The sequence below is a fragment of the Acanthaster planci genome, unplaced genomic scaffold, assembly GCF_054643075.1.
Source record: "Acanthaster planci isolate LZ-2023a unplaced genomic scaffold, COTS_SCS Contig72, whole genome shotgun sequence".
Lineage (NCBI taxonomy): Eukaryota > Metazoa > Echinodermata > Asteroidea > Valvatida > Acanthasteridae > Acanthaster > Acanthaster planci.
The window spans coordinates 17377-44974 of NW_028257694.1; the positions used below are offsets into that span (position 1 = coordinate 17377).

The following is a 27598-nucleotide window of genomic DNA, read 5'->3' on the forward strand; positions in this document are numbered from 1 at the left end:
CTGAAAATGCTTGTTAAAAAGGTGCGTCTTCAGCCCGGTCTTAAAACTCTCCACATTCCTAGACATTCTAAGATGAACTTCAAGCTGGTTCCAGAGACCGGGACCAGCCACAGAAAACATCCTCTCGCCAGCAGAAGACAGCCTAGTTTTTGGAAGAGTAAGCCTAGGCGAGTCCAGTGCAGAATCGACTAGAAATCCTTACATCAAGCAAATCACTTAAATAACTTGGAGCACTGTTGTGGAGACATTTAAAGATCCTTAGACACACCTTAAAAATTACCCTATGATATTTTACTGCCAACCAATGTAGTTGCATCAGCGCAGGAGTGATGTGGTCAAATTTCTAGCCATTAGTGAGTAACCTTGCTGCAGCATTCTGGACTCGCTGCAAAGGAGCAAGGGCTGACGCTAAGTAACCTATTAAAACAGAGTTACAATAGTTTATGAGAGGCGTAACAAGTGCATGAATAATATGCTCCGTGGCTGATTGACCCAAACAACATTTAATTTTGCTTATATTGTTCAGGTGTTACATTGCAGAGAGATATTCTTGATGTGGGATTGCATATTCATTTTGTTGTCAAAAATCACACCCAGACTCTTGACTTCAGAGACTGCGGTAATATTGTGATTACTAATTATTCACAAGAGTTCTAGGAATTTTGCTAAACGACATATGCGATCCAATGATAAGCAGATCTGTCTTATCATTATTTAGCTTCAAAAAGTTAAACGCCATCCAACATTTGATGTCGTCACAGCATTTTTCCAAAACTGGCACTTGTTGCTGTATGTTACTGGCAGTTGGCTGTGCTGACAAATACAACTGAGTGTCATCTGCATAAAAATGACAACTCAGTCCATGATGCCTGATAACATCCCCTAATGGCAACATAAGTTGAATAAAAGTGGTCTGAGTACAGAGCCCTGGGGGACACCATACTTAAGTGTATAGGTATCACTCATGGTTCCAACATCCAATCCACTCCGACCATCAGGTGATAAAGACCAAATCTGAACTCTTTGTAAACGGTCTCTAAGGTAAGAAGAAAACCAATCAAAGGTATTTTGTGAGACTCCTACATGTGTCCTTAATCGATGAAGCAAAATGTCATGATCAAGCGTATCAAACACACCACTTAAATCAAGAAATACCAGAATGGAGACTTTGCCCTCATCTATATTTTTCAAAATATCATTTTGAATGCGGGCAAGAGCCGTTTCCGTTCCATGGTGGCACTTGTATGCCGATTGAAAAGGTTCATGCAACATAAACCTGGTCATATGATTAGTAAGCTGTTGCGCAACCACCTTCTCAAGAACCTTGGAGACAAATGGTACATTGGCAACTGGCCGATACTTCTTAACCAGCTCGGCTTGATCAGCCTTGAGGTTCCGAGATTTTGGAATGGGAGTAACGTAGACATCTTAAAATCATTTGGAAAAACTGCAAGCTTAATAGAAGAATTAACAAGAGATGTAATTATTGGGCAGATTTCAGGCAGACAGCATTTTAAAAGTGCAGTCGGTATCAGGTCAGTACCACAAGGTTTTGGAGGACACTTGCACAAGTGGAGGAGCCTAAATTAAGCTTACATCCTTCAGGAAGAATTGGATCTTGAATATCAAAATCTCCTTGACTCACACTACTCATATGTCGTAAGTTGCTGATCTTATCTTGAAAGAAATTTGCGAATCAATTTGCCAATTCGACTTCAGACTTATGAGTAGGAAATGTAGGAACTGACTTACGGCATAACAAATCATCAATCACACAAAAAATCTGATGACAATCACCCCTGCTCTCATGGATTAAGGTTTGATGATAATGCACTTTCGCATCCTTGATCATCAACACAACGCGATTACATTGCATTTTTAATATCTCCCAGTCAACAGTGAGTCGAGTAAATCGCCAACGAGGCTCCAGTTTTTTACGCTTAATTTTCTCCTTCCTAATGGTCTCAGTAAACCATGGTGTATTCGACCGTATAGTAAGAACCTTTGATTGAACAGGAGCATGCTTGTTAAGAACCATCCTTAATTCCAAATTGTAAAAAGCTGTGAATACGTTGGGGTCGGGTAATGAAGTTTTGTCCAAAAACTTTGAAAATGCAGAACAAAGAATGTCTCAACGAAAATGTTCACAGTCTATGTTTTTTAGCCTCCTAAATGCCACAGATCTCTGCGGTCTCACAGGCTTACTGATTTCTAAAGAACACATTATCAGTGAATGATCAGAAATAGCAGGATCAAAACATCTACAGATTTGATAATGTCCATAGATGGACAAGTAATAACAAGATCCAAAACATGACCTTTAATATGGGTTGGGGATACTACATGTTGAATCAAATTGCAAGACTCGAGAAAATTCATAAAACAAATCCTATCATTTGCTTGAGGCTGATCCATGTGAATATTAAAGTCTCCAACTATCACAAAATCAGATGATTTTGACATGAACTGTTCAAAGACTTGAGAAAAATCAGATAAGAAGGTAGTGATTGCTACATTTGGAGCCAATAAACAACCATCAACAAGAAACGTTTATCATGACAGTCGACATTGACCACAATGTGCTCAAAAGATGTTCCAGCCGCAGTAGATGGAGTGGCATGTATTCTCATTCCGGACTTATACAATACTCCTACACCACCACCAGCTCTACCTTGACGAAATTTATAGAGAAACTGGTAATCGTCAGATGTTAACTGTGACACCCTAGTAATGTCTCCTTCTTTAATCCATGTCTCAGTATTAACAGCAAGCACATCAATGTCTTGATCAGCCAGCAATTCAAGAATGCCAGTTGTTTTGTTACGCACAGATCTCGCATTCAAACTACAAACCCGCAAATTTCTTCTGGATGGAGTGCAACTCGAAGCTGATGCCAGTTTAATCGAAATTAAATTACCTGTCTGGGGTGGTCGGCAATATGACAAATGCCATGAATTGAATTGCCTAGGCGTTACAATAACCAGATTTATCTGTTTATTTAGGTTAATTGATCTAGGTTTCAAAGAAATAGTTTATAAAGTCTAGTTCTCTTTCTTTTAGATTTTAGTAGGCCTTTAGTGATCTAGGGATTTTTAGGTAGTTTATTATTATGTGTACACTTTGTATAAGGCATGCATTAATCAATGAGATGAGTTTACTTATTTGGAAGAGAATTGTGAATACTGCAAATTTACTCCATCACCAGCAGCAACCGAATCGCAGTCAACTTAACTAATTCATCTTTCAGTACAGCAACATGTTCGGCTGAAGTACGGTATTTCTTTTCAATGTGTACATGTACATGTAGGTTTCTGCTTAGTTTAAGCAAAGTCAAAGCCAAAGAGAATAACTGGAAGGTGATCACTGAAGTGGAGGATGGTTCAGTGTAATTTTTGAAGACATCATCAATCAATGTTGCTGATTTGTGAGTTATTCTAGTTGGTTTATCAATTGTAGAGCAGAAAAAAATGAGTATGTTAAAAGCTTTGTCATCATTAGTTAAAACTTGAGTTTCACTATAAAGAAGATCAATGTTAAAGTCCCCCGTCGACCAGCATTTAATCGATTCAGCTGAACATTTTTCCAGCACCAAAGCACCTGTGATTCTCTGCATAGGTTCTTCCTCTGGCTTCAAACTGGGTAAAGGGGATGGGCCATGTAGGGTTAAATTGACGTTATATGATATTTTTCAACTGTCTTATAAACAGTAAGTTGGATTAAACCCTCTTTTATGTCAATAAATAAGCAAATCTTGGCAAAAATGTTTTGATGATGCATACCATAGACAGGTTTTCCACTTACTATAACACCAAGTTACCAAGATTTAACTCGGATTAACCTGGATTTTGGAATCCAGGGTGTGAAAGTGTGGATCCGTTCTCAGTTAACTAGTCACGTGGACTCAACTGGTTAGCTCCTCCCATCCATCCTAATTCAAGAGTACTTTTCCATATGAAGTATACAAAAGCTTCTGGAACTTTCATTGGCCACTCTTATTCCCAGATGGACAAACTACGCTAGAGGGAGATGTACAGATACAGGAAATCCCAGTATTTTAGCGGCAGGGGTATTAATGAACAATTCATTAGCCAGATAACCAGGAGTGCTATACTTGTAATCAGATTGCAGTTTGGATGATGTATGAAGTGCAGATAAATGGTCTTAGCCAGACCAAATTCCTCAAAAGCTGATTGAGAGAATTATGGAAGGGTGGTATCCACCAGGGCATTTGCCAAATTGCCAGGATAACAAATGTGCAGTCAGATAGAAGCTGCAATATGTCAGGGCATTTGTGTATGATTTGTGAGCAAATATTGTCCAAAGACGACTAAGTCCTGTGCTCATTATTTAAATTATGGACTTAAATACATTTCTAACAGTCGTTATCTTTAATTTTCAGGTAATATTTCAGAGAGGGCTATGGGTACATAAGGACATGAGATGAAACAGGATGGCAACTTAAAATCTGGGCTACCAGACGTAGACGCAGAGCTGAGTCTACTCTTAAGCAGTATGGAGAAGCTTTTCAAAGTTTGTGTACATGGCAAATGAAACTACCAGTAGAGCCGAACTACTTATCCCTGTACATAAGTCATACTTCACCTATTTCCAAAGCCAGTTCAGTCATTGCTTGGACGCATAATTTGGCAGGTGTATCTGATCCATTCTCTTTACTTTTAGTGAAACAATTCATAGAGGGTCTCCAAAGAAAATTTGCCGGTCTAGTCTCAAAAAAGAGCCCATCTCAGCCGAGATATTAATTAAGATGTACAATTATTACTGTACAGACTTACATGTGTATCAGTTAATCATCTTCTGTTACTATGTGTTTAGTCATATTTACAGGTTTCCTCCGATTTGATGAGCTTTGACATTTTAAAACAAGCCATTTGACTTTGATCATATTTATGTTTTGATTTTCATTCCATCCAGTAAAATGGATATTTACAGAAGTGGTAGCCATGAAGTAATCGCCAGACTTTCTCTTTCCGTCTGTCTGGTAGGGATGCTAGAGAAATATCTGAAATTAGCTCAGTTGCCCAACAAAGATTCCTATACAGGCTATTCAGAAACTTAACAGCTATAAAACAAGGTTACAAGTTACCGTACAAAGCATCAATCAACCAATGTATCCTTCCACAGTTTGTGGGGTCATGATGGAGGTACTCAAGCCAATAGTTGGTGATGTCTCCAAATACTGTGTTCATAGTCTAAAATCAGGAGGTGCTATAGAGGCTGCCACAGCAGGTGTTGAAGGCACGCTGTTTAAAAGGCACGGGACATGGAGATCTCAGTCAGCCAAAGGTGGATTTGTGAAAGAAGACTTCTCTAAGTCTAAAGCCATGTTCCCATTGGACTTTGTTTGGTCAACTTACCACGACTTTCCTGTTGATTTATAAAATTAAATCCAACGGAAACACACAGTAAATTAATATCCCTGTCAACTTACCGCAATCGTGATGTAAAAATAACAGGCTGAAAAAGGGTCGCGGAAGATTTCTGCGCAGCCATAGTAAGTTAGCAGGGGCACAAAAAGTCCACTGGGAATAGTTCCCATACAATGTAGATTGACCATGACCACGCTAAACCTACGAACCAGACTACTGCCTACACAGAGATTGTAACGGTGCCCTGTACTATGCTGTTGTTCTTGATGTCTTAAAGTTTTATTGTCTTCCCCAGGGTACTTTAAGCGGCACAGATGGCTATTGCATAACACATGCCCGAGACAGGCTTTTTGTTCATTGTTTGGTCATGGTAGTTCTTTTTAGATGTTTCTTTTGTATACCTAGCGTTACATTGCACCAGAAACACTCCCAGGATCACTTTGTGTGGGGCAGTTGGATTTTGAAACCCTGAGAATGGGAGGTGTATGAGGAAAATGGGTGCAGAGACAGGTTGAGGAGCGTTGGGTTGGGTTATGTTACCACCATAGCCAACAGGTGTGTAGAATCTGCCACCGCAGGTTACAAGTAAAAGGGTAGACATAAGAGATACCCAACTAGATTGTACCACAAGTTATTTTTCTCTTGTGACGACATCTCTGACCAGTCTTCACGGAAGTTATGCCTGAAGCTACATATAGAGCCAAATGCCTTGATGGAATTACCTTAAGTTCAATTCTTTAAAGTTTGTTCATTGTCCTAGTCATTGTTGATGTAATACGCATTTATTGGAATATTGTATTTTAAACACTATTTGATGTTTATTCTAGGCCAAATCTATTCGCAAAATGTGTTTCGATACACTATATTTGTAGATAACCTGTTTGAAGGGTACAGACCTACATGTACAATAGCAGCGAGCCAATATGAGCTGAGTTGCTGAGTAGGTCCCTATATAGAGTACAGTCCGAAATACAGGCAATACACGTCATAATACAGGACGTCCACTGCTGCCTGGGGCTCTCAAAGGTCATATTGGTACACATTTCCTGCACCCACTTGCCATTCAGTTTTATTCCTTTGCTGCTTTATCATTTTGCTATTTGAGTACGGAATTTGATTTGATATTGATTTTGCTTGCTGTTAACGTGATCAAAGTAGTAACGAAGAAACTGTCCGTTGTTTGAATTATTTTGAATTGATTGGAGTGAGTTTTCTGCGAGATATTGATTTGCTTACGATAGTCTTTATTTACTTTGCAAGTGTCTTGAAGTCTTTAAGTTGATTTGGTTTACATTTCTGTTTAATTACGTTTGAGCTTAATTACACTCTTTGTCTTATGTATGATCCGTTCATTTCATCAAGTTAAGTTGCTAACCTTTCATTTTATTTATTTGTAAATACATGTACTGTAAAAAGTCTTTTTTTTTATTACGTTGCAATAGCCCTCTTGTGTTTCATTTCAAATATGTGCAGCAACTCTAAACTCTCTTTCTGCGGGACCTGGGTGACATTTATTTAATAATAAATTTGGCTAGAATGAGGAAACAGAGAATGCTTCCAAAAACACTGAATGAGACATGGTTGTATGTACTGTTATGAGCTCACATGAATTACATTTCTTTAATTCATCAATCTAATTTTATCTCTCTTTGCATGAGGTGGCCTGGGGTAATGTGCATGGCAGAGGGCCGAGTTGCAGTGCAAGACTGGTCAGAGAGTTCCCAATGCATTGTGGGAGAGCATCGCACCCAATTCAAACCCCCAATGCTACATGTATATGTGTTATCTTCCTGTTGGTTACAGTTGGTATCATGATGGAGGGTCAGATCCGAGATTACGTTTATTTGGCGAAAGTTGTGGGTTTTCTGGCTCAGAGTTATTAAGTTTGTCCATACTGAGTGTGTGAAATTGCAACAAAGTGCCACAGAAAAACGTGTGGAGAACTTGGAACGTGTGGAGAACTTGGAAACGCTTAGAACAACAAAGTTTGGAAACACATCTAACATTAGAAAATGTGAAGAAAGAATTGGCCACATCTCCTGACGGCTCGAAAGACGGCGATGCACAATCTCAATTCAAAGTCAAAATACAACATCGCACTCCTAAATTACCAGTATTTAATGAGACGCATGACGATTTGGATGCATACCTCTGACGCTTCGAACGGTACACAACCATGCAAGAATGGAACCCCGACTCGTGGGCCAAAAATCTAAGTGCTCTCCTGAAAGGCAAAGCACTCAATGTGTATTCTCGGCTAAGTTCAGATGAGTCAGCCAAATACAAAATGCTCAAGGAGGTGTTACTCAAGCAATTCCACCTGAATGAGCATGCCTTTAGAGAGAAATTTCGGTTGGCAAAACCCGAGAAAGATGACAGTGCGCCACAGTTTGCAGGTCCGTCTTGATAACCTACTGATGCGTTGGGTTGCTTTGGCCAAAATACATGTGTACCTAAGACATACAGGTATGACGGTCTGAAAGATTTACTCTTGTGCGAACAGTTCATGAATTGTTGCAGTGATCATTTACATGTAGCTCTTTTCCTATAAGAGCATAAACTGGCTAATGTTATGGAAATGGCCCAATTTGCAGAGCAGTATACAGATGCTCACGGCAGCTTTGCTCCCTTTATTGGGAACAGCAAACCGAACGGCTAATATTCAAATACATGTAGGTGGTTCCTAGATCAGAAGCAGACGCATCATGCGTCGTTTGCCAAATCATTGAAACCTATCACCAACGCCAACACACCACGAGATGTATCATCCCGTACACGTTTTGTATGTTGCAAACCGGGTCACATAGCGCATAATTGCTGCAGTAAGTTTAAAGAAATTGAGAAAGTTGCTGTAACGTGACAGCTTCAGCAATTACTGGCCTTTTTGAGGCTGAATGTGACATGGGGCAAAACACACAGAAAGCCACGAAATTTAGAGAAAGTGGTCCACCTAGTGCAATGGAAACTGGAGCTTATATGTCCACCTTGCCTGATTTCACCCCGCTCAGTGAATGTTGTACGCATGACGGTTACGCCACATTGATATGCGGATACGGACTCCCAGTAATGAGCGCGGCATGTAAAAACTCAGATTGTTCTACGCAGCCAGTCACAGATGAATTGGATTAATGACATAAAATGTAAAGTTCTATGCGACAGCAGCTGTAGCTCAGAAGTCATAAACCCTGGCCTTGTTCCCGATGAAAAACTCACTGGTGCCGAAAAGTTGTGTATTCTTGTCGATGGAACTGTTTGCGTATCCCCAGTCGCAAGAATTAAATTAGACTCGCCCTATTTCATTGGCTGGACTGACTTGCTTTGCATGAGACAACCAGTGTACTACATCATATTAGGTAACATAACAGGTGTCAGATCACCGAATAATCCTGACCTGCTCTAGCAATGCGGTGTCTCATCAAACACTCAATTTGGAGAGGAGCATTGATACTATGTCATGTGCAGTAACGATGCGAGCACAACGAGCTGCGCAGGATAAACCATTAAGGAAACTTAAGGTACCTGAAAGTACTCCAGTCATCTCGAAATCTGAAATTATGAGCGAACTAGCTAATGATCCGTCATTGGCCCATATACGAGAACTTGCAGAGAAGGGCAATCAGAAATGCAACAAATACGGATCAACTTCCACTTTCTACTGGCTTGACGGTGTGTTGTATAGGAAGTTCGAATCCCCCACTCTCCAATATGGAGACGCCTGTCCTCAACTTGTAGTTCCTATTACATGTAAATACTGAGTTAATGTAATTAAAGTAGCTCATGAAACCATCCTGGGTGAACACCAAGGAGCACGGAAAACGTGGGATAAGGTTATGAGCGAATTCTTTTGGCCAGGGTGTCAGGCAGATAGTACCCGATATTGTCGTTCCTATTACATATGTCAATGGACGATTCCAAAGGCAAAGTGACCAAGGTACATGTACCACTGGGAGATATGCCCCTTATAGATATGCCATTTAAACGTGTGGCTGTGGACATTACAGGCCCCCTTCACCCCAAATCTGACAGAGGCCATCATTTCATATTGACCCTGAATGATTACGCGGCATCCAGAAGCCGTTGCTCTACCTACCAGTAGTATTGAAACTACCAGGGAAGTACATGTACATGTAAATGCCATGACTGATGTATTCACACGAGTCAGCTTCCTAACTAAAATTCTTTCCGATCAGGGATGACAGTTTACATCAGATTTCATGAAAGAAACGAGTAGGCTCTAAACAGATGACCACTACTCCATTACATCCTTCGTGCAACAGTTTGGTTGAATGCATGAACGGTGTACTTAAACTAATGTTGAATCGGCTTCGCTCAGAAAAGCTACGCAATTGGGATTGCTATCTTGGATCTCTCCTCTTTGCATATCATGAAACCCCTCATCACTCAAGCTTGAAATTTGCACCCTTCGAAGTACTTTACAGTCGCACATCCATAGTCCGGTAGCTACATGTATCTTACGCGAACTTTGGACGGGTAAGGTTGAAAGTCCCAAAGTTAAAACTACACACCAACATGTTCTTAATCTCAGCGAGCGGAATTTGCACACGTTGGTAGATATGGACAAACACTACTAAAAGTCGAGCACAAAGTTTCAATGGCGGTGACCTCGTAATACTACTCCTACACACTGACCAAAACAAACTATTACTATGGTCATAGGTCCTTTCCCTGTACTAGCCAAAGTCGGAAACGTTGATTACCGTATAGATCTTTGCGACGGTACAGTCAAGACCTTCCATGCTGACATGCCGAAGAGGTATGTGAGAAGGTTAGTCGAGCATGAAACAAAATGAAAAACAAATGAATGAAAACGTACTTGAACGCCTATGTGTGGGCTTCACTGCAACCGTACAGAAGCCACGAGAGTAGGAACAATGAAGATATGATTATAGTGTCATCATTGGAAGCTAAAAAAACAGCAGATGGTATCAAAATAAAGGCTAAGACAGCAGGCCAAAAAAAGAAGACAAAAAAAAAAGTTCAGTGTTTGTCCTTTCCTCTTCAGCCAAAAGAAAGTGCCATACACACAACTCAAGGTACATGTACATACGAGTACTTGTACATTGATACTCCAATGTACCCTTTCGCTGCATTTCTCCTTGAAGCACGGCTACAATTTTGAGTTTTGAACAATTCAAGAAAAAACACTGACATTAGACATTGTTATTCTAACATGAAACTAAACCTGAAACTAACCAATATGAAATGAAATTTGACATCCACAGTCATACATGTACATGCAAATTGGTACTTATTTAGAGTCAGGATTTGAAAAGTGGTAAATATAAAGTTGAAAAATAGTTGGATATTTTCAAAATTAAAAATAGCTTCATTTGGCTTCTCTTTAATCAGATATAAGTACATGTACATGATGTGAATTGGAATGCAGTGAGTATGCAACAAATAAATATCACTGTGCATATGTATGCATGCAGGTATTACAGTGACATAATACTTTCCTGAGACATGACGAAAATGGCCTGATTGAAACTCACCCCTTTACTGCCTTAATAAATTTCCCGCTCCATCAGTCAATCGTTCATCAGTACGCCCCGTCAACCTGAATGCTGTCCTTTTGTGACCACCAGATAGTGACAAAGTGGAATGGCTGGGCATGGTGTATCTGCTGGCTCCCTCCCAAGACAGCACAATGGTGTCAGTAGACTAGCACAGATGCGTTCTCACCACAGTCCTGAAAAACAACAACAGAAAAACAACTTTAAACAACTGATTGTGGATGATTTACACACACATGTACATGTACCCTGTATTCAACCAAAAGGCTTATGTACTGTTATCCCCTTAGTTCTCGAGCAGCCCAACGTTTCAGTCAGGAAGTTTATTAAAGGAAATACCAATAATTTCCAACTACAAAACTTCACCAAAGTCATCAAATAAAGAACACACCCATTTATGATGAATATACGTGTATACCAAAGAAGGTGTGAGTGACCCGGTATGAATTAGAACATGTTTGTTTTCTTCGAGCATACAGGGCTGAATGTACAGCTGTGGAATGAGCGGAGGAATGTGTAGTGGAAGTTTTAATGATGCATGTAGCATACCCTTGTGGGGGTGCATAGGGTATAGGAGATTCACTTCACATTGGTCTGACGCAGGCTATAGACACTCTTTTATTTTTATAAAGATTTAAATCCTTGTACTTCCATTGTTGCTATCTGTTTCACCCGAATTTCATTCACAAATACACCGATACTAAGCATTATTTGTTATTTTATAGGCAAGTCAAAGACTTGGTTCAAACTGCAGTAGACCAGTTAGGTGCTGACAACCCTTCCTTGTTGGTCGTAAAAACAACACTGTCCAGTACCATCAACAAGCGACAGAAGTTGATTCATGTGGCTGATTCCAGCATGTACGGTTGGGCCATGGTTACGGAGTATGAGGGGCATCAACTGGCTACATACCGAGATGATGACAAGATAACTCTTGCAGAAAATCAAGCTGCCAGAAAGATTAAGCAGAAGAGGGCAGCAGAGGCAGCAGTTAAGCAGGTTAAGAGGTTAAGAGCTCTTATGAACATCCTGCTTCCACTTAAGACCTAGGTGATGTCAAGATTGCCCTTGCAGAAAATCAAGCCGCCAGAATGATTAAGCAGAAAAAGGTAGCAGAGGCGGTAGTCAAGCAGGCTAAGAGGTTAAGAGCTCTTATGACCGTCCTGCTTCCACTTTTCATCCCTCTGAGCAGTCCAATATTACGGTGCTCAGGTCACCATGCCTCAAGTTTTGGAGGAGCGTGTTTCGTGTGAAGGAGCTTCTCTCATTGAACGGCCACCTGCTCCAAGCATAAAGTGGATGTGCAAGCTCAAACCAGTTGAGTCAAGTTCAATTCTGATGTTGAGTTGTATTCTGATAGTATTGATCAATCTAATGTTGTTGACAGTTACTATGCATATGAAGGAAACCTACCTAAAGTTTTACAATTAAAAAGTCGCAAAGTTTAATTCTAGATAAACTTAATCCAGGTTGTGAAACAGTAGATGCTTTTACTGTAGACTGGAAAAAAGAAAACAATTGGGTTGTACCCCCAATTGCATTGACACCCATGTTATTCTTACATGAAACTAAACCTGAAACTAACCAATATGAAATGAAATTTGACATCCACAGTCATACATGTACATGCAAACTGGTACTTATTTAGAGTCAGGATTTGAAAAGTGTAAATATAAAGTTGAAAAATAGTTGAATATCTTCAAAATTAAAAATAGCTTCATTTGGCTTCTCTTTAATCAGATATAAGTACATGTACATGATGTGAATTGGAATGCGGTGAGTATGCAACAAATAAACATCACTGTGCACATGTATGCATGCATGTATTACAGTGAAATAATACTTTCCTGAGACATGACGAAAATGGCCTGATAGAAACTCACCCCTTTACTGCCTTAATAAATTTCCTGCTCCATCAGTCAATCGTTCATCAGTACACCCTGTCAACTTGAATGCTGTCCTTTTGTGACCACCAGATGAGTGACAAAGTGGAATGGCTGGGCATGGTGTATCTGCTGGCTCCCTCCCAAGACAGCACAATGGTGTCAGTAGACTAGCACAGATGCGTTCTCAACACAGTCCTGAAAAACAACAACAGAAAAACAACTTTAAGCAACTGATTGTGGATGATTTACACACACATGTACATGTACCCTTTATTCAACCAAAAGGCTAATATACTGGTATCTCCTTACTGCTCCAGAAACCCAACATTTCAGTCAGGAAGTTTATTAAAGGAAAAAACAGTTATTTCCAACTACAAAACTTCATCAAAGTCATCACAATAAAACACCCCTTCATGATGAATATGCATGCATTATATACCAAAGAAAGTAAAAATGTTCGTTTGAGTGACTGGGTAGGAATTAGAACATATTTGTTTTCATCAAGAATGAAGGGCGGAATGTACAGCTGTGGGATGGACGGAGGAATGTGTACTGGAATTGTTAGTGATGCATGTAGAATACCCATGCGGGGGGCACGCAGGGAATAGGAGATTCACTTCATGTTGGCAGGGATGTGATTGGAGGACTGTGAAAAAAACTTAAACTGTTAGCACAAAGCGCGAAGCCATTACGGCATTGGGTTTAAAGTTTAAAAGTTTAAAGTTTAGATGCTCTGTGGTGCATTCTAAGCCTCTCTAGGGCATGTTTTAAGCAAATATATTATGCCCCTTATGAAGTTATTTTGTATTGTAATTTTAGCAACTGTGGACAAATCAAACATTATTATTTCTAATTTCGTTTTGTTTAAGGATCTCAGTCCACTGAGAAAATGTGAACTGTGCACATAAGTTCCACTAAAACAAAACAGATGAAGCCTGCAGCCAACGGATCATGCATGTGTTGCCATCGTTCTCATGTGTGAGTAGTCAAACCATGTGCGTACGGTTTCCACAGCGGTGTGCATACGTACGACACTGGGCTCGATACGATCTCTGGGTTTCATATTTTACTCACATATAAGGCATGCAAAATACCAGTTGGGCTACGGGTCTTGGAAAAAGCACATAAACACAGACCCCTTTGATTATATATCTATATTTAACTCATTTAAGTAAAATGTGTAATTCCCCAGCACCAGTTATTAAGGTGTTAACATCCATATTTTGGGCACAAAAAATGGCCGGAATTGATGATCCCACAGTCTTTTCACTCATAAAGTTTACTTTAGAAGGCCTTAACGATGGCTCTCTTAACCAATTCCAAAGAAAAGGCCAGTATACCTGCATCAGTTCTGAAGGAAATCGTAGATTCTTACTTGTATAATGCAAACAAAGAGGCACATCTTATGACCTTGAGATCAGTTACAATGTGTCTTTTGGCATACACTATTTTTACAATTTAGTGAACTTGCTCATATCAAGATTTCTCATGTTTCTGTGGTGGTCAAACTTTGTCAAGTCTAGGGTTCTCTCAGGTTTCCATACCACGCACTTTCTCACAAACCTTGAGTGTTCCTACTACATGTAGTTCAACATACAATGTAGTCCTGACATAATATTTAAATTATTGTATTTTCTGTGAAAAGTGGCCCCAGTGGTTGTTCATGGTCATAATCATAAATTAACCATATCCTCATCAATATCTGCTACAAAGGGTTCTAGTCTATTAGTTCATACCAGACATAAACCTATTCTTGTACGCTACCCTTATGTGACATACTTCATCATGGCCCACGTGACAATCTGCCTCTCTCTAGCAGGAGTTTGTTCTGTCAGAATGTAAGTTCACTTTTTTCCTAGACGTTTTGCAACTTTTATCGTTCTTTTATCGTTAAGCACAGTTCTGGCCTGTTTGCATTGACAGATTTGTTGTAGTATGTGTGGGCCAAGTGTGGGCTCCAAGTCAGTTCAAAAATTCGTCATTTGGACTGATTTTATTTGTCGCATTGTCGTGAAAGTTTTGTGGAAAGTTTGGCAGTGTGACTTGTACACATGCATGAAGCATAACGACTGTTTCATGTTTGAACTCAATGACTATTACATATACTGAATTGTTTCATTGTGTGGTCTTTACACAGCTGAACTCTGTAGAGAGAGCAGGTTGCACAGTGCCCTTTTATCCTTTAGCCTATCCTTTAATTATCCTTTTATCCTTTAAGTATCCCTTTGCCCAATGGCTCTGCCATATCTTATGACTTACCTTTTATTTTTGCAATTATCACACTCACACCGTAAGCTTTTTTTTCATTACTGGTCAATCAATCCATATCACTGTCAACTCCACTTATTACTATCCGCAATTGTGTAAATTTTCTCAATCTCAATAATGGCACATTCCTAAATTTCTCAACTTGATTTCAAATGGAAATAAATCAACTTTACTATACAGTGAGAATAACTCTTTGTGCCAGTTATTGATCTTTATTTGGAGTATCTTAATTGCCAGAGAGATCAATCCCCAACTTAAAACTTAGGTGTTTCCCACCACTGTAGGGTATCACCACTCCATGTATGAACGTGACATTTCTTTCATTTATGAGGGTTTTACTCTGCTCATTCTGTCAAGCACAACTGACCAGTATTGAGAGGGTAGACAAATAGTCAGAAATAAGACAGATTCTAGGTATAGTCCAGTAGATTTTTTACAGAAATATTTATCCGCAGCTGAATTTTCTGGAATCAGATGCCTTTATTTTTCATGCTCAGTCAAAAGTTAAAGGCAGGTACAAATTGAGGGGTATTAATCAGCCACACTTGTATTCAAGTATAAGGGAAGTTATCTTTGAGGCTTTAGCCCTGTTTGTAACAGATATTAAGAGTTTTGGCTTGCATTGCCTCCAATCCAGGTGAGCAACTGCCACTGCCCAAGTGGAAGTGCCAGATAGATTGTTTAAAAGGCACAGAGTTGGAGTCGGAGTATGTAAAGGACGGGTATGTTGAGAATCCTTTGGAAGATTTGTTATCAATCTCTAAAGCTGTTGGTTTGTAAGGGTAGTTCTTTTGCATGAGGGAAGAGCTGTCTGCGGTGTAGCTATATTGCATGAAGCAGACCTATGTTTCTCATCCTTACATCAGGGTGTGTTTTTCGTAGCTGATGATAAGTGGCAGTGCCACTCAATGCAAAGACAAGGAAGTAATCTGTTAAATGTATTGTCAAAGTACCAGTATACATGTATAATGGTTTTAATTTCAAAACCTGTTATTCTTATGCATGCTACAGATGGCAACTGGACATATCAATTTCACACCAACAAATAGACTGACATGCCATGATAAAAAGTCACTTCCTTTTGAGAAAGTTTGCTGGAAATGAAAGCACAGGCTCTCTGACCTTCAGTTTACACACATGTACATGCAGATGTTTCAGTTGTAAGACAAATTTTACTACCAGAGATCATCTGCATGTTTTCTTTAAAGGCCTGAACAATGCAACAGACCAGAACAAAAAACATTGTCCAAGCAGTGTCCCTGTTCCCTGCTTAGATATATTATGTAGCTATTGCAAGCAGGTCAGAACTGAATTTGAATCAGGAGGGTCACTGAGCTTGTCACAGTTTGCCAGCAGACCACTACTTTTGCAAGAAGTGAAGTCCATGAATGCTACAGAGCAGGGTATTTGATTCAAATAATAATAACAATTGTAAACACCTTTTTTTTTTAACTTAAATCGAATTTTCTTTTTACTTACAAATTTTGGTATGCCTCAACATTTTCAGAAATACTACCACACACCCCAAAAAACCAATCAACAAGAAGCTTTCAGGTTTCCATACCAATTACCTGATAACAATAATTCAGTATTTAGAAATTTCCAGCAAACAATTCTCAAAAATTAGTAATGATATGCACCTTTGACAAAAAAACACTGCTGCATATGATGTCACCCTGAAGGAAATTGCTCTTATGTACAGTACTTTACCATTAAAATTTTCTCAGGGAAAGTGCTATTAGTACAAGTCATAGCATGGAAAATCCACAGCAGTAAGTTCAAATTTTCTGGAATTCAAGGATCAACAATGACAGTACCCGGTATCTTAGTACACTACTTTTAAAGACAACCCATGTCAGGCAGAAACAAAAATAATCCCATTGGCTGCCACTTTGAAAAAACAGCATCAAAAAACAGTGAGAGATGTACATTGTTAAACCTTTGGATGAGTTGCAGGGGTTGGTGAAGTGAATCCTTCTGGGAGATGACATATGGTCTCGCCATGATCAGACATAATCACTGGATGCTCCAGAGTGCATGGCAAATGATTAATTACACATTCACAACCCTTCCTCTACTTTGTGATCCTTTTGGCAAGATATCTCAAAATCAAGAGGTATTAATAATATCGATGTTCCCATTTTCCAGGCCCATTTAGGACTAAATTCAGCACAAAATGGAAGATAAAATGGAATCAGACACCTGATGGGACCAACCGATATCCCACAATTACCCTCTGAATAATAATGATCAACACTAGACAGATTAATCAGTCACGCTCAGAATGAATCGCAATCTCAAATTAAAAGCCGTAAATGACCAAAACACATCATACAGTGATGTCTACATGGACTCAGACCTCCACAAAACTCCTAATCTATATGAACATGTATGTCAATTTTTACCCAGAGCCAAAAACCAAGATTCAATTTGTATGAGCAATGTCGACAAAAAGATCAGGATAAAGGCTGCAAATGTGGGGAACAACACTCAAAGTGCATTGGCTCACTGTGGGTGCAAAACTATCTAACAGGAAAGAGGAATACAAAACATCAGAGTATCATACAATGTATATGCTTAATATAACCCCAAATCACAACACCTGCCAAACAACAAAAGGATGCCACTACCCAAACTGAAGATAGGACAGCTGCGCAAATGGACCCCCCCCCGACACCAGTGCCTCTGTAGTGAGCTAAACATCTTGGAACTACTCACTTCACCAGAGTAATGCAAATCTGAGATACTATCAATGATACATGACCAGAGAACAGCTGCAAAAATCTGAAACTGATCACCTCCAAACTCAACCTGAGGAATCTAGGCAACATAAAAAAAGACATAGAACAGCATCACAGTCACCAACTGGTGCAAGGAAAACAGAATATGGCGAATTCACACCAAATGAAGATGGGAACACAAGCAACTACATACATGTACATGTAGTCTACCTAGCAAAATGCAAGTTATTCCCCTAAGGCAATCCAAACACATCATTATGAATATTTACCTCATTATCACAGGTTGAAATATTTTACAATGAAATGCACTCATCTCTCAAAGCCCACTAAAAAGAATTTAACAAGGCTATAGATCCATTCTTGGCCCACTAAACCGGATATTATTTACATCCACAAAATGTGGTTAAAAGATGATAGAAAAATGTTAGATTACCTGGTTGTGATGTCTATTGACATGATAGAAACAATACTAACAAGAAAAGTGGTGGTGGGTGTGCTTTAAAGTACCCGGTATGGTGTTGCCGTCAAGTACAAAACAGGTTCCAACACTTCTGTGGAATTCCAAATCAGATCATTGAATGTACATGTACCAGCAAGCCTTACATTGTTGGCTGTGATTTCAACAGTCTTAACCTGCTGTGCAGCAACTCTAAACTTGACCACAATGGATGAATTATTGATGACATCAATAACAATCTGGTTTGTCTCAATAGTGGAGAAGGCACCAGGGTTGACACACCACACAGTTCCCACACTCCAGCTTCCCCTTGTAATAGCCTCCAACAAGAAATTGGATTGTGCTAAACGACACATGCAGAAATGACCACTGCCCAACCACTAAAGGGTTGTTGGCATCCGCCAGTCTAGGAAGACAATGGAGAACCTGAGGCTATGTTCAGACACTGTGTTTGTGGAAACAGTAAAAGCTAAAATGTTCATTCACCACAGATGGCGGTCGTAAAATTAAAACCCACTAAGCCTTTGGAACCATTTAATTTGGCAGCTTTAACCCAAAACGGTTTATCTCCTTTTCTTGGGGTCATGAAGAACTTTGGCGTCGCATTTTTCGACGGACGTCGCATTTTTCAACCGGCGTCTTATTTTTCAACCATATTGTAACTGTATTTAATTTTTTAACTGTATGTAAATAAATAAACAGCCCTTTAATGAACCTGATTGGTCGTGGAAGTTCACCTCGCTCAATTTGGTTTCTCACTTCTACAAGCTTTTTGAGTGAAAAATGTTCCCATACTGACGATTACTAGTTGCCACAAAAATCGAACCCAGTATGGGAGGCCCATTGCTCACTCTGGTTGGTATGGTATTTGCCATCTTGAAGACATGCTTCCCGAGGGAGCGTTTATCGCAGTACGGTCTATAATTTAAAATGTAACTACTCTCGGCAAAAAAATGTCACGCACCATAACCTTGAGAAATTTTACGTTTTCTAGGTTGAAAGAAGTTGTCGGCAACACAAAATCACGCACATTTTTCCGAAAATACTTTTTGAACCATGAAAATCTGTCCAGAAGAAGCCAAGACTGATCTTATCTTTTCATTTCAGTAGTAGAAAGGTATTTCACACATTTGAAGTTGTTCAGGCAATGGTCCGTGGTTCAGGCATTCCCCAGTGGAGGCCGTCTGGCCATGGGCTTGAGATCATTTATCTTTCTTTGTTGGGGGGGGGCTTGTGTTTATTACTCAACGAAATGATTTCCCAAGGTCTTGAGGATTGCATGTGGATTTGCGTTTGAAAAGTGTCACTGTTTGAAAAGGCTGTTTCGTCGTAGCTACTGCTTCTTGATTGACCCTGGGGTTACACTTACATGTACATGCGTTTCTGTCTAATTTTCTTTTTTCTCTGACAAATGTTGCCGTACGTGTGAGAATCTCCACAACAGATAACTTCATTCTTTATTAGACTAGTTTTCGAGTGTTTTATAATAAGCTGGCGGTACTGATGATGGACGAGATCCTGGCCTCCATAGGTCTTTCCGATGAAGTAATGAAAAAGTGACACCAGTCAAAAAATGTGACGCCGGCTGAAAAATGTGACGCTGGATGGCATATATGGAACACCATACGATATACTTACTGTAAAAACATGCTGATTGTCACCCGAGTACCAGCGTTTGTGTTATGTTTGCAACATGGTGCTCTATCGGGAGACACTTGTTCATATATCATTGCGATGCAACAAATGATGGTTGCCCTAGAAAAATGCTCATCAGCAGTCCACAGCCACAGACATATTACCAGTCTTAGGCATCTTTAGAAGGCAAATACAACAAAATGTATCGCTTTTTTCCAATTACAGTGGCAGTTCTGGCAATATACCACGGAGAGGCAGGTGAGAGTGACCACGTTTCCCACGTTGTAATGGCAGTTTTGCAGGGTGATAGCATTGCACGGGTCGTTCAGCATGCAGTTACATTGTATACCTCATTGTTTATAACAAAAGCGCACCAAAGAAAAGCTGTTACGTAACTCTAGGTCAATGCACTGGCTAAAACCGGATGCATTTCGGCAAAAACCATTTTGGTTTAATGCTAAACCCTCCCTCTGAGGTGGATTAAATCCCCATTTTAACACTGAAATAAAACTGATTTGGTGTAACTTGGAAAGCATCCAGATATCGTTTCAATGCAAAAGTTACACCAAATCAGGTGTAATTACCATGCATTTTAAGTGAATTTAAAACGTTTGAATGTAGCCTGAGTTGGTTAAACAGTGGTTCACTTGAAGCGCCTGCGGCGGCTGAACTGGCCAATCCTCAAAAGGCAGGCTCTGTTGCAAGTGCTGCAGGTGAAGCCTGTGCCTGGGTTCATAGGAGCTAAACCAGCTTGCTGGTGTCTGTGTCTCCTGTTGTCCTTCCACCAGGCCTCTCTCTGTTGCTCGCCAGCCAGGGTTACTGCTCTGACAGCCTGTTTCCAGCTGGTCTCTCTCTGTTGCTCGCCAGCCATGGTTACTGGTCTGACAGCCTGCTTCCAGCTGGTCTCTCTCTGTTGCTCCCCTGCCAGGGTTACTGGTCTGACAGCCTACTTCCAGCTGATCTCACTCTGTTGCTCGCCAGCCAGGGTTACTGCTCTGCTAGCCTGCTTCCAGCTAGTATCTCTCTGTTGCTTGCCAGCCAGGGTTACTGCTCTGATAGCCTGCTTCCAGCTGGTCTCTCTTTGTTGCTCGCCAGCCAGGGTTACTTCTCTGACAGCCTACTTCCAGCTGGTCTCTCTCTTTTTCTCTCTCTTGTTAGGCACACAGGAGTATTACATGCAGGTCGACGCCTCGCTGCTGTAAAGAAGAGTGCTATGAATGCAGGCCCAGAACACCTGCATCTTGGTATTGGTGGTAAGCATGGAGTGGTCCCAAACCCTCTTGGTAGGTGGGCCATAGCTGTTTATGCTCTGCCTGCACAGGAGCTCAGCTCAGCGTATAGAGAGAGGTTTCTCGAAATGGATGAACTCAGGTGCAGGTAGATACAGATGAAATTGTCTATGACCCCTCATGTGTTGTCACCAATTAAGGTGTTGGGAATGGGGCTGACATCTCGCCCCATGATGTTGGTATTTTATAGACTGATCAGAAGACCAGACACCTTGCCAGCATGCGCAACAAAAGTCATTGTAGTCGCTCTTGTACATGTATGTGTGTGCTACTAGTGTTGCATCATCTGCAGAGAGCTGTTTTCAGGGAAGTACTGCCTCCAGTTTGGTCTTTGCTCTCAGGTGGGCAAGGTCGAAGAAGCGGCCGTCACTTCTGGTGTGAATGTACATGTACAGTGTACATGTAGTTCCCATCCTCTGACTAGGTGAAGGCAAAGATGGCGAACAGGGTTTGCACCAAAACACAACCCTCCTTGACTTCACTCTTGATTGTAATAAGTCAGAGGTGGAACCATCATACTGGACAGTGCCTTTCATTTTCACATAGAAAGACACAATCAGGCTTTGAAAAACCTTAAAATATTTTACGATAATAGAATCCCAAGACTAACACAAAAGTTATCAGAAACAAGATCAAATGGATTGATCCTATCCAAACAAGTGGTAGTATCCAGTTTAATACTACAATGGCAATGATATCATTTCTGGTAAAGCCAAGGCACTGGTCAACAACTTTGCCAAAATCAGTAGAACTGAAAATTACAGTCCCTCTTCCATCAATACTTACATGTAACAAGACACTGAAAACAATCTAAATCTAAATGATAACAATGATACTTTAATGTAATTGATGAACCATTCAATAAATATCATTGCATTGAATCATGCCATTGATTCCTCCAAATGCACAACACCTGGCAAAGATGGAATCAACAATAAGGACATCAAACTTTTTCCCATAAAAGTCAGGGAATACTTTTAATCTTCAACATGATTTGGCACACTTCTCAATGTCCCAAACAGTAGAAAGATAGTAACCTCATTCCCATTCTCCAACTCGGGAAAGATCCTGCCATACATTGTATCTTCATTTTGCCACCTTATCCACTCCATACCACATCCTTAATCTTGAATCGGCCACCAACAAAGCCTGAAAAACAAGTTTCTTAGAAAATGCAAGCTACTGGTACAAGTATGACTAAAACCCTTTCCACTGAAAGAATCCCAGAAGACCAATAACTCTCTCTTTAAGTTTATCCAAAACCACTGAATCCAAATCCTGCAATCGACCAAATTCCTGGGCGTTACTTTTGACAACAAGTTAATAGATAATATCGCTGTAAAAAGCAAAAGAAAACTTAACTGCTGTATCAACAGAATCCTATTGGGCACTGACTGTAATATACATGTACTATTTCAGTTATACTCTGTCTTAATAGACCAGTTCACTAATAAACTCTTATTTATGTACGCATGCATATAAAAGGCAAGTGGAAGCAACAAGCTTGAGCAGCCCATTGAAAATGTACAAGGGCACAAATTTCAACATCATTCTTTTCACAGCTTCTGCACTTGTTTTTACTTTTGTCTACAGGAAACTCTCTAAAACCATTATGGCTATTACTTTCCGGTGTGAGCGAGATTTTGGGAGAACAAAATAGAACTTGAAATATGTTGTTCATTCAAAAAGCATGAGGTCCGTTCTGTGTGCATGAGCTGTGAAACCAAGATGTGTGATATGTTTGGGTGCCATCCAGCATTCTCAGTTGGCCATCTACAGGTACGTGTGCATATCTGTGGCAAATAAATATCTAAACCCTGTCTGAAAGTATTGTAGCCTGCAATTTAACCTGCAATTCTGCACAGTACAAGTGATGCATAGTACCCTGAAGACAAAACTATTTTATGTAATTGGACGGGGTCAGAAAGGAGCCATAGTTCTTTTGACATCGATCATGCACTTGGGGAGAAGCAAAGCTTGTTTTTTGTTATTTAGAATAAAACTCTTTTAGACCAAAAGTAAAAGGTATAATAATTTTAGGGGGTTTCCCAAAGACAAGAGTGAAAAAAGGTACAGAAGCTGAGGGACACAACATTGAAATCTGGGCCCTGCACATTATCAATGGGCCACACAAGCTTGTTGCTTCGACATGCCAGTTTACATGTACAAGAGCATAGTGTGCACACAAATTAGAATTTACTAGTGAACTGGTGTATCAAACCTATTCTTGAGTACGGATGTGAAGCTTTCATTCAGATTCTACTATCACATGTACATGAATGACACAAACACTGGACAGCATTCAATACCAAGCTCTTAAACTCTAAACTGGAGCTCTCCAGTGCACTTCCCGATTTCATCTCCAACTTCAATGTGATAATAACCCTCCACTAACCCTTTACCATAGATTCTTAATGATTTGTATTTAACCACTGAAACCATACAGTACAGATAAAAACAACTGCCCTAAATACTACTTGATAAGGTGACAAACCACACAGAAAACTCCAATACCCTTTTGTTATTTTCTCTCTGCTTAGCACCTTCCTTGTGGCATAAAATCTTCCAAATATTACATATCGATGACATCAATGTCAGAGGTAATATTGGTAACAAAATAATGAACACACTTCAAATCTATACTGACGGCTCCCTTAATCCTGCCCTCAACACTGTCAGATGCAGTCTTCACATTTCCCAACTTCACCTTAAATGGGCCATGGGAGGGGGCAGAATCTGTACACTCGCATTTTTTTTCCCATCAGTATATTGGCTAAGTTCATTTTTTTAAGAGCTGAGCTCTTTAAGAGTTTTCAGAGTAACTCTCTGTTGTCATTTTGACATGAATATTGTGAAAATGATACACGTATGTATGCTTTTCTTGCGCAGCGTAGATTTTTCCGCGACAGATCAGCCACCAACGTATACTTTTTCCACTGTGGTACTCAATGTACGCAGGCTGGTACTGGTACCCATAGCTGGTATGGTACACATGTAGCCTTGAACTTCATATGACCAGAACAACAAAAGCATATAATGAGTTCAAACTTTGCATTTATAATGGTAAGGAGTGTCTTTACATGCCTGGTAGGTTTTTACAAAATCGAGCAAGGCACTGCTGAGTTCTTGGGGAGGGAATCCCTTTCCCCCTTCCTCTCCACTGTGACATGGGCCAATATAACCCCGCTCTTTTAGGGTTAAGTATTCCAAGATTTTCAGATGAAACAGTGGTACCAGTACATCTACATGTATAAACTTTTTATGTTCAAAGCTGAGTTATTTACCATCCTCCATTCCTCCAGGCCCTATATGTACAATGGATAAAAAATGTCAAACTTCTTCATTGCTGTGTTTTTAGTGATTGTCTCAGTGCCATACAAGCTACATGTATTTGTAATCCCATACCTCAGAATAAAATTGCTTGTGACATCCAGCTATCTTCATTAACATTCAACATCAGGGTAACACTGCGGCCATTGCAGTATTCCGGGTGATGAAAAAGCTGGCAAAATAGCTAAGTTTACTTAGGCACCAAAAAAGCAAAAGTCGGCCACCATATCCCCTTCTCTGACGCCAAAATCAAACAAAAGTCTTCAATCTGACCTCATAACATGTAGATGAATGGAAACAAATCCACTCCCAGTTTGACCCATACCATCCTTGATCATTCTTTCACTCTCACCAACCAGGCCTGTAGGCTGGGGGGGTTCGCGGGGTTCAAATGAACCTCCCTGCTCGCTTTTGAGTTCCATTCATCAATATTTCTTATTAATAAAGATATATTTTTAACATACCGTAATTTTCGGAATATACGCTGCTTATACATTGAAAATGTCCCTGCGGCTTATACGGCAACATTTGAAGAATGAAATCAGTCACTAAACACCATGTCACACATGTACATGTACCTGTGCAGTCTAGCCCAGGCCATGCCTGCGAAGCGGCGCAGCGCTCCGGGCACCCTGACAAGTCAGTTATTTTTTTTTGGCTGTCATTTACATTAACTCTACTCACTTTCACATCACTTTATTTTCATTTATTATATATTTTATAATATTCAGAGATAAAGATGGTACATATTTAGTTGATGGATGGAGACCCCCAAGAAGCATATGCTTGTCGAGTGGAGGCTCCATGGACACGTATGACAACACTACAGAATCTACAGACAAACGTTGTTACCAATTAAATGCAAATAATAAATACACATAAAACTAGAGGTTTTGTCAGTCTTAAGGACAGAGCAAAGGACTTTTTCGCATTTCCTTTTTTTCTTAAGAAAAGGGCATTCCTTCATTTGGTATACTACTACACTTTCATTTCTCACTTCTTACTCAAACATCTATCCGAGAGTTCCCAAAATTTCTAATATTATTTTTGGTGACCTCATTATGACGAAATATTTCAACCCTTTCGGATCTTAGGAGATATAACGAATTAAAGTTTGCACCCTTTACATCATGTCACCTTGCCTGTTACACTTCCCATTCCAGCTATCAACAAAATTTCAGCCCAATCAGGCATGAAGTTCACGAGATATAGGGCTGTAAAGAATGTACTTTTAATGTCACATGACTAATCACATGATGAAGTCATTACCACATCAGGTCAGTGTTCGTCTAGAGTTCTTTCATTTCAAGATAGGTTTGAACCCAATCAGACATGTACTTCAAGGTATATAGTGCTGTGAAGGCTGCCCCTCTAATGTCATGTGACTTTTCACCTGATGACGTCATCATAACATGAGGTCAATAATCGTCTAAATCACTTCCCTTTCAAGGTTTGAACCCAATTGGACATATACTTCAGGAGTTTTAAATAGTGCACCTCTAATGTCACGTGACTCGTTTGCTAATGACATTGTCATCACATGAAGCCAATCTCGGTTTATAAAGCTTCCCTTCCTAACTATCTGCAAGGTTTCAACTCAACCAGACGTGCAATGCAAAAAAAAAAAAAAAAAACATTATTGTTATCGCGGAAAGAGCACAGATTAGAGATTTTAAACATTTGTCCCTTTCGGCATTCCATACAATGCGATCTGCTCCAGGCACCATGTGCTCTGCATTTTGCCAGGTCCTGAGTATATGCCTTACGCCAGTGCACTGCTGGCCACACGTTACAGACAGATATTGCACATCCACAGCAGCCAAGGCACATTATGCGAAATGGATTTTCGTGTTCACAAATAAAGAGGTTTCATCATTGGTGCTTCATCTGTGTGAAGAAGTACATGTGTACACCACTTATCCACTTCACTTCACAATTCATGCTTAAATCTGTTATGTTTGATTTTTTACCGAATTTTGAAAAATAAGAGAACTTTTTATACTACACTTCCGATCTAATGACGTCATCGGCCCCAAATTTCACACACATGTTGACTTTTCAGGTGATTCGGACAAACTTTGCCGCAGACATCCACTCAAAATTCCGGTTTCAGAATTTTTAGCCTGTCGCTAGTGGGCGCTCAATGATTACATGATGTCATCAGCAGATGATTTGAAGAATACTACACCCCCACCGACTAACACCATTGAAAGCAAGTTGATACCTATTACCACTTCCAAACAATAAGCCCACTTCCAGTTTCGTCCAGAAGGAAAGGTCACGTGATTTGACCCACATGAGATTGAAGACCCATTTTTACTCTGACACCTGCCGCAAACAGAATTTGGCCGGAGGTCACGGTTGATTTTATATGGATTTTTACTACATTAACATAACATTTAAATATTCAAAATTTAATAATAAATCACTTGGTGACGTCATCATGACATAATTATTCTAGTATTATCTTTGCCTTAAGGTCTGTGCTTGGTGTAACTTTGATGAGGAAAATGGTGCCTCAAAAATGTGTACAAAGTCAATGGGCTGAAATAAATATTAAAAATTCAATAATAAATCACTCGAACATGTCATCATAACATCTTTGTTCTAGGACCATCTATACATAAGGGTCCTTCATTGGTGTAAGTTTGATGAAGATCCAAAGTTGCTGAGGTGGATGGTGGAAGAAACGTGTACAAAACAAAGAGGATTTGGGGGAGAAGAAGTCGGAAGAAAAAACACAACAGAATTAATTTATATTTATATTTACCCTTAAACATGCAGGAACTGGCAATTTTTTCAATGAATTGTCAATTGAGCTCCACAGCTTTGGCCCCTCATGTTTTACAGTAGCTTTAGAAAATGCAGTCCGGGCATGAGACCTTTGAAATGCGAGACATTGCCTTGTAAAAAAATTGTGGATTCCATCATTTCAGTAAACAGTGTCCACACTGATTTAGGCAATTTGTTATTGTTGAAGATAAGAGATATCATGACCTTTAAAATTTTAGAGCTATAAAAGAGAGAATGACTACATGTAGGTTCATGATAATTAGCATTGTTGATAACAC

The 27598-nt window shown here is 39.8% G+C and overlaps 1 protein-coding gene across 8 annotated transcripts in view; it reads right to left on the minus strand.

Moving 5' to 3' along the window:
• Window positions 1–27598, minus strand: part of LOC147795326 (uncharacterized) — a 63080-nt gene that overhangs the window by 15362 nt on the left and 20120 nt on the right. For 7 of the 8 annotated variants that reach the window (XR_015423994.1, XM_087132055.1, XM_087132051.1 and 4 more), the window contains exons 3-4: window positions 12805–13002; window positions 10901–11097 (exon numbers count right to left, since the gene is read on the minus strand). Coding sequence is in view for 2 of the 8 variants with exons in the window: in XM_087132057.1 (XP_086988183.1) it covers window positions 12975–13002 (28 nt within the window). In the remaining 6 variants the exon portion in view is untranslated. The remainder of the gene's footprint in view (window positions 1–10900; window positions 11098–12804; window positions 13003–27598) is intronic. The other variant, XM_087132054.1, reaches the window with a different exon arrangement.